General features: G+C 37.8%; 1 protein-coding gene across 1 annotated transcript in view; it reads right to left on the bottom strand.

The window, feature by feature from the left end:
* The window catches only part of LOC146593614 (uncharacterized), a 166,095-nt gene that overhangs the window by 115,023 nt on the left and 37,489 nt on the right, over positions 1-13,583 (bottom strand). The window contains exons 7-9 of the mRNA XM_085308958.1: positions 10,909-10,985; positions 7,657-7,777; positions 5,292-5,531 (exon numbers count right to left, since the gene is read on the bottom strand). Coding sequence (XP_085165084.1) covers positions 5,292-5,531; positions 7,657-7,777; positions 10,909-10,985 — 438 coding nt within the window. The remainder of the gene's footprint in view (positions 1-5,291; positions 5,532-7,656; positions 7,778-10,908; positions 10,986-13,583) is intronic.

Here is a 13,583-nt window from a genome sequence, read left to right as displayed (position 1 = left end):
GTAGTTCTCAGAATGCACTTCAGGGAAGAAAATGGTGGAAATGACTAATAACAACAAAGATACGAACTTTATTCATTATATACCTAAATTTGAACCTCAACATGACTGAAGTTCTTTGACATCTTAACTATTTAGGAAGCCTTAAATAAAAAATAAATCCACATCATTCAGTGAAACAGAGAATCCTCTTTTTCCAAGCAAAAGAGTTCAAATTTATTAATTTTGTAGCTATATTTTAAAAAGAGTGTCAGTCCCTGCTAGATAGACTGCATGATAAGTGTCCTGAAACTTCAGGAAATGGCACTAAATTTTTCACAGCATTTTTGTTTCATTTTCAGTGTAATAAAAATATGGTGCCCTTTTAATAATGAATAATAGATCTCCTGGTATGATTTACATGTGTGGATTAAATGTCATGTTTGAAAAGTTGCTGTTTTATTCATACTGAATTTCCCTCAAGTAAAACAAAATGGTACCCAGCTACTGTTATAATATTGCTAGTACCTTGCCACACTGATACATAAATATTAACTGGTTGATATACTCTTTAAAATCTACAGACAAGTGAATTGTTCTGTCAGCAACTGCAGCTTTATATGCATATGAACTGATTTAGTGCAATCTAATGTGCCAGGTGCATTGGGGAAAATCGGCAACTCCAGTGCTGACTTGCAGAGCTCATATGTCTTTGCTGAAGTACCAACTTTGAAAGGCTGGCACAGAGCAAGGACTGCTGCCGAGCGGGCACCACGCGAGTGGAGGGAAAACCGAGTTTGGGGAGTCTAATACCAGCACAGCTGTTTCTCTTACTTCTATGCAGYAGTGCTGGAGTAATGTCCCCAGTGCCTAGACAGTTAATGAATTCTTTTTGCATGTCACTTGGAAGTAGTTGCATTGCCTTACAGCATTATTTGGGATAGCTGAAAATTTCCTATCTGAATTTTCCCTTTTGAGCAAAAATTGTTTTCCTACTAGGCAATATTTTTCTGGAAAGCTTTCCAGAAATTAGAATTTTATTTTAAAAGTCACAAATACGTGAAATAGGAATATTTTCCTTAAAAATCAGTTCATTTAGTAGAAGACACTAGAAACATAAGCTTGAAATTAACTTTGTCCTGCTAATTGAAATTTTTGCTAACAACAKTTTTTTTTCCAAGAGAAGCATTTTAGCCACATGCCAATTTTTATTCCATTGAAGCCAATGAATCCTTGGACTCTGAAAAGTGTATGGTTTGTTCTTACTGTAATAATTGCTTCATACAACTGTTCTAATGTACTTATTGAATTAACCTAAGAAAAGTTAACTAGAAGAAAAATAAAAATAAACATTTTGGGGGTTTGAGTAAAATCAGACATTTGCATACTGTACTTTTTTGTGTGCTCTCCAGGTCATCATTAGACTGAAAAATGTAATCTGGATTTGCTTACACTGCAGTAACACTGGGACACGGATCCAAAGAGGCAGTAAATCACTGTTCTAAATACACTGTGAATGAAAATGTTCACCAGCTACTTAGATCTTATCAATACTATGACTTCAGCTATCATGAAACAGCAATAAGAAAATTGTACTAGTAAAATTGTTGGCCTTGTGTAAAGATGATACAGTTACACCTATTTAGACATTGTCAAGGACAATCTAATCGCACCAACTATTTTACCAGGAGCACAGTAATCATGACTCCTCTCCTCTCCTCTCCTCTCCTCTCCTCTCCTCACTTTACTTTCATTGCAGACCGGACAAAACTCAGGCAGTGCAAAAGCATATTGAAGTTTTAAGAACAAAGCTCCCTTACCCCCAGTGTTTAATCTACTGCATTTTTTGAATCTCAGATTGAGTTCACATTCATTTTCTGCTAGAATGTAGGTAAAGTTTCAAAATAGTTCTTGCTTCATCTAAGCCAGACAGCTCATCTGTAGCATTAACCCATTAAGAATCTAAAATCCCCTTACAGAAATTAAACATATGAAAATGTCCTTAAAATTCTGGGTCTAAAACAAGTCCCCTTCAGATCACACTTTTAGGTAGGTGGTAGAGAATCATTCAAAACAGTAATTGCATTTTATCCCTATCCAAAACATTCATGCATCTTTTGTCTAACATAATTTAAAGGGGGAGAAAAAAAGAGATTTGTATGACTTTCTGACCTTACTGAAAGCCAAATAAAATTCAACTGGAGCTATTAGGAACCACTGTCACAGTGTAGTCAGAGGTTATTGGGGGAGGTAGGTTGACAAACTAAAAAGGAGGACAGTGAAGGAGGGGAAAAAATGAAGCTGGCAAGCTGAAGCAAAGAACATTGATTAATGAACAAAAAACATTTTTGAAAGGTCGGGTGCGCAAGTCAGACTAGCCCTGAGGCAGATCTAACTTACATGACCAGCACTTTCTGTACGCAGCAGGTAACCCATGCTGACACCAACTTTGCCGACATGACAGGGTTATTATTTTTGGAAGGATGTAGTGTTCTGGAACAATTTCTCTAATATATTAGTTAAAACTAAGCTTTCGTTCAATATCAAGCATGCATGTCTTCCCTTTCACCATGTTTACATTGAACTCCTATCATTATTGCAGCCAGTGAAAACAAAAGCTTATTCTTCATGTGTGAGCACTTGTATTTCCCCTCTGTAATATAACCCAGGGCAGCAGTACTGTATATATGATTCTGTTCTAAACCCAGATGCTCATCTGAAACTCAGCACTAAGACTTCAAAACTTAAGCTGAATTTTGTAGTGGAGGCTTATTGTCTAAAGCCTGAAATTGGTCTCCTTTCAGCACAGATCTGAAGGTCTTTTCTTAGGGGTATGCTGCAATRCTAAGGAAGAAGAACAGAAAAGCAGAAGGGTTCAGAATATATCATCTATGTCTTTAGAATGAGCTAATGGAGGAGGTTCTCTAAAATTCTGACATTAATTTTTTTCTTGTCCATTATACAGGAATGAAGACAGGAAACCAATAAAGGAATMATTTCATTCAGCTTCTCCTGATCCTCCATTTTAATTGGACTTCCATGAGACCTGCAGCCTTGTTAACCAGATTAAAACTGAAGTGTGGTAAAGACACTTCAGTGTCTAAAGTATCTAAACTGTCTAAAGCCATAAAAATTAAATGTATTCTGTGAGACTCAAAGAGAACTTAATACCAAACTCTAGGAAAGTGCTAAAACTCCCGAGCACTTCTCTCATTCCCTTGGATGAAGCAAAGTAACCACCTCTAAGCAGTTATTGAGGTGTCTGTCCAACTTGATACTCCCAAAAGTTCATGGACTTTGCACTTTGCTAAATCTATATACAGAGTTCCCATGCGTTGAGGAGCAGTTGGACAAAAAATAGGTCAACATTAATTTGTGCTAGCCCTTACTTAATGCTGAGAATGGGGCTATGTAGTTTTGAATGGGGGCGTTCCTCAGGTGGAAGCACCAGTAACAGGCAAGAAAAAGGAGAAACACAGTGCTGAAAGCAAGAGGCAGAGCATCCCAGGCCATTCAACCACATCAGACAGAGTTTTCTCCTTTCAATAAAGCCTAACAAAAAAGTATTTTTCTGCCTTCAAGGCCAAAAGCAGGACATATATATCCCAGTTAGGGAGGGATCTCAATTCGTCATCAGTGACTTCTCTTCCAGTGAGAAAGGTGACCTCTTCAACCCAACCSAACCCAACAGGCCCCTAAAGGTTAGTCTCACCCAGACAGAGGTACCTGGAGAAAGGGACATCTTTATTTCCCCCTCGCGCAGAGGACAGAGCAGGCCACCTGAGACATACTGTGAGGCTCTGCACCCAGGCAGAAGCAAGAACTTGACACTGCTCAGAGATCTGTGCCTTTTCTCACAGCATTAAACAGACAGCATCTTCTCCAGTGACAGGAACTCTACAGCTGGCCTGTGCTGTAGTAGACTAGAAGCTATGTTATTTAACAGTCCCCATGCTTTCAATGCAGTGACAGAGTCTTTTTAAGCCACTTCAATATATTAAGACAGTTTCTCTTACAGAGAAACTTCAATACCAGTATGTGAAATCTCTCTTCTAGCACCTCATAGTCCAACACAAGACACAGAAGATCTTTTAAAAAAATTTTTAACAGATATTTCTTCAGATTCACTATGAGTGTACAGGGATTTATAAGGGGCAGGACAAAAATACACAAGCTTAACCACTGCTCCAAACACTTTCTCCTTCAGCACCCAGCAGCTACCATCTCCCAGCTCACAACTATGTCTGTCAATGTCTTCTGTGATAGTTATATGTGTTTATTTAAACATCATACAAGAGCCACATTCACAATTTTCTTCTTTGTATGTGTGTTTCTTCACATATCAACAGATGCTTTTACAGGAAAACTGTTCATTATCTATTACAGATAATAAAAAATTAAGAAATAGAAAATGTGATTTAGCAGCAGCTTATATATCCGAAATTGCCTGTTCAAATGCAACTCAAAGCATCAATACTCTAGGTACAAAGTGCTTTATTTGGAACTACTTTGGGATTAGGACCATCTTTTTGTTCTGCATCCATGCAACAGCTATCACAACGGAAAGGGTGGAGGAGCAAAACCACCACTCAAGGTCATACTGCAAAATAAGTAATAAGTGAAAATCTCTCAGAAAAATTGCCCTCCTCATTCTATGAATAACTCGTAACAAAAAAAGACAGTTAGAGAAATCATAGTCACTTTTCAAAACATAGAAAAGATTACATGTGCCAGAGAGTTTATCTGATACCAATGCTTCAACCAGCACTAGGCATTAGCTACAACAGTGAGCAACTGACACACAACAATCCCGCCACGCACAGCATGCTTAGGCAGGAAAATATGTGTGCCTCAGTCGCAAAAGACAGAATAGAGCCTCAAGGGTTTGGGCTCCTTCCAAAATAATCCAAATGCTGCTTTTTTGGCAAATGGGGGGTCAATGGAGCTAAAAACTCACAGAAGGATTTGGGCATTCATGTGTTTTTACACACCCACTCGTTCATTTATTATTCTAAAGCTACTTTACCAAAATCAAATTATATAGCTGACAAGCTGCATAGATAAGAGAGAATAAAAGTAAAATTTAAAATTAGCTGACAATACTACATGATGTAGTGTATATTTGGCACTTTCAGAGTGACTGATGAGGGTTAACCTAGGGGGAAAAAAAATTGCACCTTCCTAAATTGCACCTTAAATTATTAAATAAATTATGAACATGATGGAATGCATTAAATATATAAGCCTGAAGGAGAAAGAGCGGATGCGTTTTAACTTTCAAAGCAAAGACAGCATATTTAAGAAGTGTTGCTTACTGTTTGGATACTTTGTCCGAAGTATATTTCAGTATTGTAGAAGTTCCCATCGTGACTAACGGGCAGTGTTGTTCTGGCCCAGGGCTGTTCCTTCAGTCTGGGCAACTGCAGTAAGCCACCACCTAAGCGTCCAAGAACAGAAACTTTGAGGGAATAATGGCCCTTGGGCACCTTATCTTTGACTCCCCTCAGGCATTTGATGTGAACTTCTATAGGCTGTGTCGTCTTGGACCCATCAACCTAGGGAGAAGGCTCCGAGTTACTGACTTGGGTTGTGTTGACTTTAACCATACGGTTAGTCAGAGCAAGTTTCTTAACAACTACCAATAAGCAGCAAACATGCTTGTTGTTCAACCTGCAATTACCTGTTGTTACCTGAGGATCTGCAGTCAGGGAGGTCGAAAGTCATAGAGATGACAGATCATAATAACAACAACAATAAYAAATGTTTAGCATTCTTGAGGGGAGGGTGRTGKTGTTGAAATGTGACACCAGAAACAATTTGTCTGCAATAATAAGGCAAAATTCACAGAAAAGCACCACTTTCAAAAATATAGCATGCTTTGCAAGACAGGCATAAGAGGTGATACGATGAGCAGGCTGCAAGCACAGAATGAGAGACAGGGCAGACCATGTTTTTATACTAATTATTAGTCTTGCCAAGGCTATTAGCACTGTGTAAGACTATCCTTTCACCTTCTGATTATCATATCATCAGATTCTCTTAAAAATAGTAATCAAAGTGTAACATGTGTAGAGTTTAATAACAACTCCCTACAGGCGCCTTTATTCCAAGTCCAGACAAAAGGAAACATCTGCTGCTTGCTGTTGACAACATGTTGTCTGAGTTACAGAATGTTTAGTATGGATTAAATGTTGTGCTGTGTATCTGAAATGCCTTTTCAGTGCTTTTCTTGTATGCTCATCTTATAGTGCAGAGGTTGGCAGAGGGGAACAGACACAGCAGCATGATCCTTGGAAGTCTTTCCTGAGCAAAGATATTGGATCCATTCAAATACACCCGCAAATACTTCAGTGCTGCCCAAATACATTCTGCAGGGTCATAACAGAGAGTACCAGTCTGGCTCCAGTGTTGCCTTAAACGGATAAAACTGCATCTGCAATAATTAAATATTGAGGGCTTCAAATCAGCTATGATCTTTCTTTTTTCTGCCCTCGAGGAATCTATTTCTTCTATTTTTTTCAGAAGACACTATAGCAAGAGTCTTTTAATTTAATGTGATACAAGAATGCATGCCACACTTTAGAATCAAATGGCTACCTTGACTACCAGGTTTAGCAGTCTCACACTTTAAGCCTACAGTAGCTAATAATCTCTTCTTTAATCCTCTCTTGGATTTATTTTGGAAGAGATAGCATATTTCCATATAGATAGAAAGGTTCTGGAATTAAATTAAGCAGTTAAAATAACAGTTGCATTTGTGAAACTTCTTTTGTTTCTCAACACAAACCATACTTAACAACTAATCTGAATGACAATTATTTTCAGCTTAATTAGAAAATCTTAATTAACAATGAAGATTTAACCTTAATATTTTTGGTTTCTGAATCATATATAAAAAAATTAACATTATGTGAATAAATAAGACAATCTTTTTAAACCTCAAGGCAGGATTACTGATGCAGGCAGACTTCGTTATTAAACACATTCTAAATTAAACGCCTCTATGAATTTTATACTGAAATATATTGTGATAGTTTTGCATGCCAAATGTGACATTTTGTATTTTAGATTCATCTTCTGTAGTAATTTTGGAAATGTCATACAAACAAAGATTTTGTCATTTACCAATGGAATTACTATGCATGGCCGGTTAGCCATCTCTTTTCTGGCTCTTCTGGTTGTTTCAAGTCAGCAAGCCATAAAAAATCTTTATCTCTCTGAAACACAGCAATTTGGAAGATAATCGAATAGTGACTGGGGGGCAGAAACGCCAGTCTGAGGAATTATACCACAATCTCTCTTGCATTTACAACCTTCCTCAAAGCGCGTGTCAGTCGAGTAGGAAAAGGAGATAGAAGATTCATCATATTTCAAGCCTGTCTCATTTGCATGGTGGCATAGCTGTCTCATCTCCTCCTGAAAGACTTTGCTTGGCCAGCGCTGACAAACTGTTTTGAAGAACTTTAGCCATGCCCAGATGATTCATCATTAATAGCTTTAGACATATGGTCTCTTTAAGCATATGGTTACTGCTACTGGAAAGGATATTTTCAAACCTGCTAAACTGCATCCTCTTAAACTATGAAAAGAAAAAAAAAAAAAGGAATAGTAGTGCAATAGAATTGATCTGGTCACTTAGCAGCTTGTGCCAAGGAAAAGAGCACTCATGGAGAACCTCACCTTCCCACAAGATCCCGCAGCTCCATTTAATTCATTATTCACATCTTCAAGGGTACCAAACCTGGCTATAATTTCTTCTTTGCAGCCACTCACACTTGCTTTCAGTGCTTGACTTTCTGCTCTGCAGTAGTTACAAAAGGATCAGGGAAGAAGAATTGAAAAGAAATGCACTACAACGCAGACATGAAAAGTACTTGCCGTTGGAACTACATCACAGTTTGATGTTTTCCTTGAATATATCATAAACCTTGCAGGAGATCCAGGAAAAACAACAATGTTCTAAGCAAAGAAATGGTTAGGCTTCAAAAAGTGGCATAGGAAAAATGCAGTCACAGTCTCAGGAACATGACCATTATTTGTCAGTCTGTGCCACAGGTTGACATAAAATAACCTAAAGTTTCACTGCCTGAGTATAAGGATCTCAGTCTTTATAGGACAGGTATCAGGGCTCAGGTTCTAGAATAACAACAAAAAAGTAGGAAGCCATTGCCTCTATCGACACATTCAGGACTGCTGACACCTACGATAAACTGGAACAGATTTTTGGAAATCATTGGTTCTTATGGTTGAGTTGCTTTAAACCACTGAAAAAATCTTATGTATGTATACCTATATTATATATGCATATATACATTTATATTATGTATGTATATATATATACATATATGTGTACGTATACATATATACCTGTATATATTCATATTTATACACACACACATATATTTTTCCAGCTATATGTAAACCACCAAAGCTTCCTTGGCATTCACACATTAATATTTTGTAAAATTTAAAGAATATTTTTGGCAATTATATCAGCTTTTTTTTTTTTTTTTTTTTTTTTTTTTTTTTTTTTTTTGAAAAAAGAACAGAGGTCCCTGCAGCAAAACCAAACTCTAGCAAATGGTGTAAAACAGACCTACAGATGATACCCAGTGCTGCCCTATTGGGAGGATGCACCAGAAGCACTGCAGCTAATGGAAAATGACTTCTTTCTAATGCACAGTAGGAGCAAATACAAAACTAAGTCATTTACAATAAGCACTGTAYGAAAGGTATTCTTTGGCTGTCCTTCCCCATCCTTACATGGGTCACAGAACCACAGGTAATTCCTTAGTGCCTACTCTGCAGCTATATCTAAGCAGGAATGCCCGCAAATAGAAACCTCTGTATGTGCTCTGCCAGATTAAAAACCATTTAGCTGTTCCTACCGCTACCATTTTTAAAGACTGGCACGGCTTGGCCAACCACACTGCTGTTGGTGAGGATCCAGCCAGACTTGGAGGTGGAGCTGGGGCAGGCAGTAGAGCATGAGGAAAAATGCAGTGCTGGTTGCATGACAGCTCCTGGGACCTGGAGGTCGAACAGGCTCTTTGCAGCCCAGGGCCAGACAGATGCYACCTTGGAGGTCAAGAGAGCTGCCTGCAAAGTGCTGGGAGGAGTCTTGAAGAGTCAAAAAGGAATCATTGCCTAGGATTCAGTCACAATTCAGGATTAGCTTGGGCTAATTCAGGATAAAATTCATGACTAGTTCTGCATACAACGCAGGCAACATCTAAGCTGCAGAACCATGGGCTCAGCAAATCCTGTATTCAGTTAGGATTTTAGCCATCACCAACAGAAAAAAACTAAAATGCACTGTGTATATTAAAAAAAAAAAAAAAAAAAAGTCAAAAGAAACAACAAAAGTTCCCTGGACTGCTCTTAACATGTTCCTTCCATATTTTCTGACTTGCTTCTGAAAAATTCAATTCCAGTTACTTCATTCATATTTCCTCCTCTGTATGCTAGATGATAAAGTAAAGAACCTCCACAGTTTGTAAAATTAACACGATTCTTTATCAAAACACCTRTTTACACAGGTTCTGCAACCAGGCTTAATATGACAGCCACGTGCCCACACGCTACCCAGCTAGCAAATAGTCCAAATTTCTCTCTCTCTCCAACAGGTACTTCTGTCTCCAAGTTCTGGCATATTGCTACAATGAGTTTCTACTCAGATCTTGTCTATCCTCCCCCTCCCCCTTTTTTTTGATTTTAGAAAGATAAATATATTTTTTTCAGTAATATTACCATTGGTGCATAGCTAAACCAGTTTCTAGGTTCTGATACCAGCAGAATTTAATATAAATGCACAGGTTTTATAAAAAAAGTTTATATAACAAATAAATCAATTAGAAGTTCTGTGTATGCATTAGTCCCAATGATGTCAATGGGAACTTTGCCCAGGTCAAGACTGATCGGCACTAAGGACAAGATTCAGCAATGCTACGGACTCAATATAAGGACTGCAGGATCTACCTTTAAAGTTTTATCCTTGAGCTGTAGTCAAGTCAACTTTGGTCCAGCTTCCCTAACTAGAAGGAACAGAAGATATTTCTTTAATATCACTAGCTAATTCTTAGAGCTGAAACATCTGAGAAGTTAACTTTTCTCCTCAAGAAGAGTGGTCTGTTTGGAACCTTGTACTTATTTAGTTTCTCTTGATGGAAATTATTTCACTTAATTTGGTTAGAGCTACATTGACACAAGGGTTCATTAGGACACCCATTTGCTTGCAATTCAATTTAAAATTAAATACACTTTGTTGTTGATTTTATTACTTTTAAACTACTGTATCTATTGCCTTTATTAGCTGCTAATACACAATTATGAAGGTAAACAGTTTCCATTACTGAACATCAAACATTTAAATAACCACATTTGATCTCTTTTCTGGTATTTTTCTATTTTCTCCCCTGTTGTTGTATATTATACTGGAATGAGTAATTTATTCAGTGAAGTTAGTTCTCTTCTGTACTCACCGGCCTGCTCATCAACTGTCAGAGCAGAAAGCAGCTTCCTCAGCTGTGTCCATAAGAGATGTTTCCTCCATTAATTTCTTTACAGGTAATTCRATGCACATACTTATCTGAAGGTCGTGTATAGTCTGACCACAAAAACATTGCTCTAATTCATAGTTCCTTCACTATCTAAGAGTAATTCAGGCCAGGCATGAAGGGTGCTGAGAGAAGCCATTTGGTCACCTTTTGAAGYGTACTGTGTGTAGCACTTAAAAATGACAGCCCAAGCTGGATATCTAAAAATGGAAGAATCAAAACAGAGGCCTCTTTCAAAAGCACAGGCTTAATTTTTCTAGGCCTGAGGTCTTTTGTTTGGAAGAAGCTCCATTCATTTATATGTGTAAAGCACTGAAAGATCTTTGGAAGGAAAGCCCATTAGATAGAAGTACAAAGTAGCCCTTATCTCACATACCTTTGAAAGAGCTTACGAATCCTGGCTTGCAACTTCTGTTTGTTGTGGCAAGAGACTTCCTTGTGGTGCTTGGAGTCCTATATGCCAAAAAAAAACACAATTTGTTTCAAAGGTACAGAAAYGGCATGGAAATGAAAGTAATAAATAGACAATTTTTCAAAGGTTTGTCTTTGGTCTTCTGGTTGAACATTTTCAGAAGCAACTCGGAATTACAGCCACCCAGCCTCTGTTATTTTCAAGGGAAACTTCTCTAATCTGGTTAAAAAGCTTGATCTGTACAATGTATATTTGTGTATGGTAGTACCCCATAGTCCTTATTTTTACTACATCTAACACAGTTATAACTATATGGATAGGTAKGTATGTATGTATATATATGTGCATGTGCCCACATACATTGAGTTGGGACATACATAAGTTAGTCAGAGGCCCCTGGAGAGCTCACAAMTTGCCCTGCTTTAAATCTGCTCCAAGTCTTGAGGCCTTTTATCACCACAGTCGTCTTAAAATTCTTGGTAAGAGAGAATGGCATTTGGGGATACTGCAATATGTAGGAGGCTAACTTCTATCACCAATTCTCTTCCCTAGTGGTTCTGCAGCTTTCCAGCATAAAGCCGGATGGCCTGAAATTATTTTTCTCTTGTACAGCAAGCCGGAAAAGTCACTCCACCAAGAAGCCAGCATCTACAGCTTTTTAAACTGTGCTCTCAGTGCAAAACCTGAAAATAATAATGCTACTGAAGGTTGTAGAATTAGGAAAACAACATTCTTCTCTCTGATCTCTCTTAAGAGGGCTCATTGAATATTCAAGAGTATTTCTTATACCCAGATCTTCTGCTAGTGTCCCTGATACCAGCACAAAGTGTGCATACACTGCTGCCAATAGATATGGAGGCTTCCTACTGTATACCCCACACAGCATTGTAAATGACGTAAAACGATGTTCATCTTCTGCCTTCATCAAGTCTCAAAATTCAAAAATGTTTTGGTAGGGAAACGACATAATAGTTAGCAAAGAGAAACCTCATGTTGGCAGATCCAAGCCTGGCTGTTGAAGTCTCTCCCTTCTTCTAAATCTCTAAACTTTTAAGTAAGTGTCTGTCTGTCTGGTTTCTTAGGAATCTCTGATGAAAATAACACATCAAATTAATTATTTGGAAAGAATCCTGCCTATTTTCAAGATGAAAATTCTTAGAGTGTAAAAGCTGACTGCAAAAGCATATCACAAAACGTTTTGCTAGTGGTACTACTAGCTTTTCATTTAAAYATTTAAAATTAAAGTGGGCACCACATGGTTACCTTAAAATACTATATGACTTGCTTTTTGTCCCAGCAGAGAGCCTCAGAAGGATACAATAGGTCCTACAGGTCCCACTCAAGCATTGCACATACACTACTGCAAAAGAAACATGGCCAAACCAGCTCAAACCAAGATCTGACTGCTCTGAGCGTGACAGTGCTGTCACAAAAGATGCTCTCTTCACCACTTCTTCTGGACCAATTTAGCCCTCAYGCTCTGCTCCTCAGAACACTCTTAGATCTTACATTAAATAATGACTGCCTGAAGCTCCCTAAGAAACCCTGAAACAGGAACGAGGATCCATTTTTCTCCCTCCCATGCAAATGCTGGCACTAGTTTTCTTTCTCTTGAATGCCCTTATGCCATTTCTCAAGTCCGTAAGTACGCGGCAACGTGTGATGAGAAAGGGCTGGTGGCTTCTCTCCTGGCTAGGCTGCAAGGAGCTACTCGCAGCACGTGCAACAGGGCAGCCCTGACAGGCAGCATGAGCCTGGAACATCCTCRATAGACCTTTGAACCCAGTTCTCAGTGATGCCTGTGATAGCAGTTTTTGTGAAGTGAGCACTTAAACTAAGAAACAAGAGGAAATCAAAAACTCATTTCACGTAAAATATCAAGCAGTCATAAGACTGCGACAACTTTCAACATTGCCAGTCCAGGCTTACACTGAGCCAGGAATAGAGAAATTAAAAAAAGAAGAAAAAATAAAGAGAAGAGACAGAGAGAGAGAGAAAGAGAGAGATTACATTACCAGACACCCACAGCTATCCAATCCCCTTGTTTATCTTCTTAATCTTAATTAAATAATGAATATTCAGAAGAAATTCCTTATATGAACTGCACTGTATTTTCTATCTCTCTGTCTCCAAAGTGGCAATGGGAATACAAGTTAAACTATTTTTTCTGGATCTTAGTAAAATACTTCTTACAGCGTGTCATSATAATTTTTAAAAAGCTCTATCATCTACCTAATAAATTTGTTAAGATTATTCAAATCTTATTGAAAAGGAAAATTGCAATGAGTCATGGTTAATATTTCTTTACCTATACTAAGAAATAAAATATTTCAAAAATTCAATGCTTAGGGTCCTATTCAGAAAACCTCTATGAGTCTGTAATACATCTTCTACATGATTATATAAAAAAAAGGAAACTTGCTTTAAAATGAATTATTCACCACCTTGAATAAATTTCCATCTTTCCTATTTGCAAAACCCCAAAGTCAGTTATGTAAATTTTAACCTACACTAATTACCTCAGGGGTGTGCAAGCTAAAGGAAAGTAGAAGCAGTAGAAAAAATCCCAGACATTTCCATCACCAGGAAGCAATTTAATAGAGGGAAAAAATGTGTAAGTTTTCAAAAACAGAATAACC

Source organism: Rhea americana, unplaced genomic scaffold, assembly GCF_003343005.1.
Source record: "Rhea americana isolate MKP2758 unplaced genomic scaffold, rheAme1 scaffold_288, whole genome shotgun sequence".
Taxonomy (NCBI): Eukaryota; Metazoa; Chordata; class Aves; order Rheiformes; family Rheidae; genus Rhea; species Rhea americana.
This window is presented reverse-complemented; position numbering and strand designations above follow the sequence as displayed.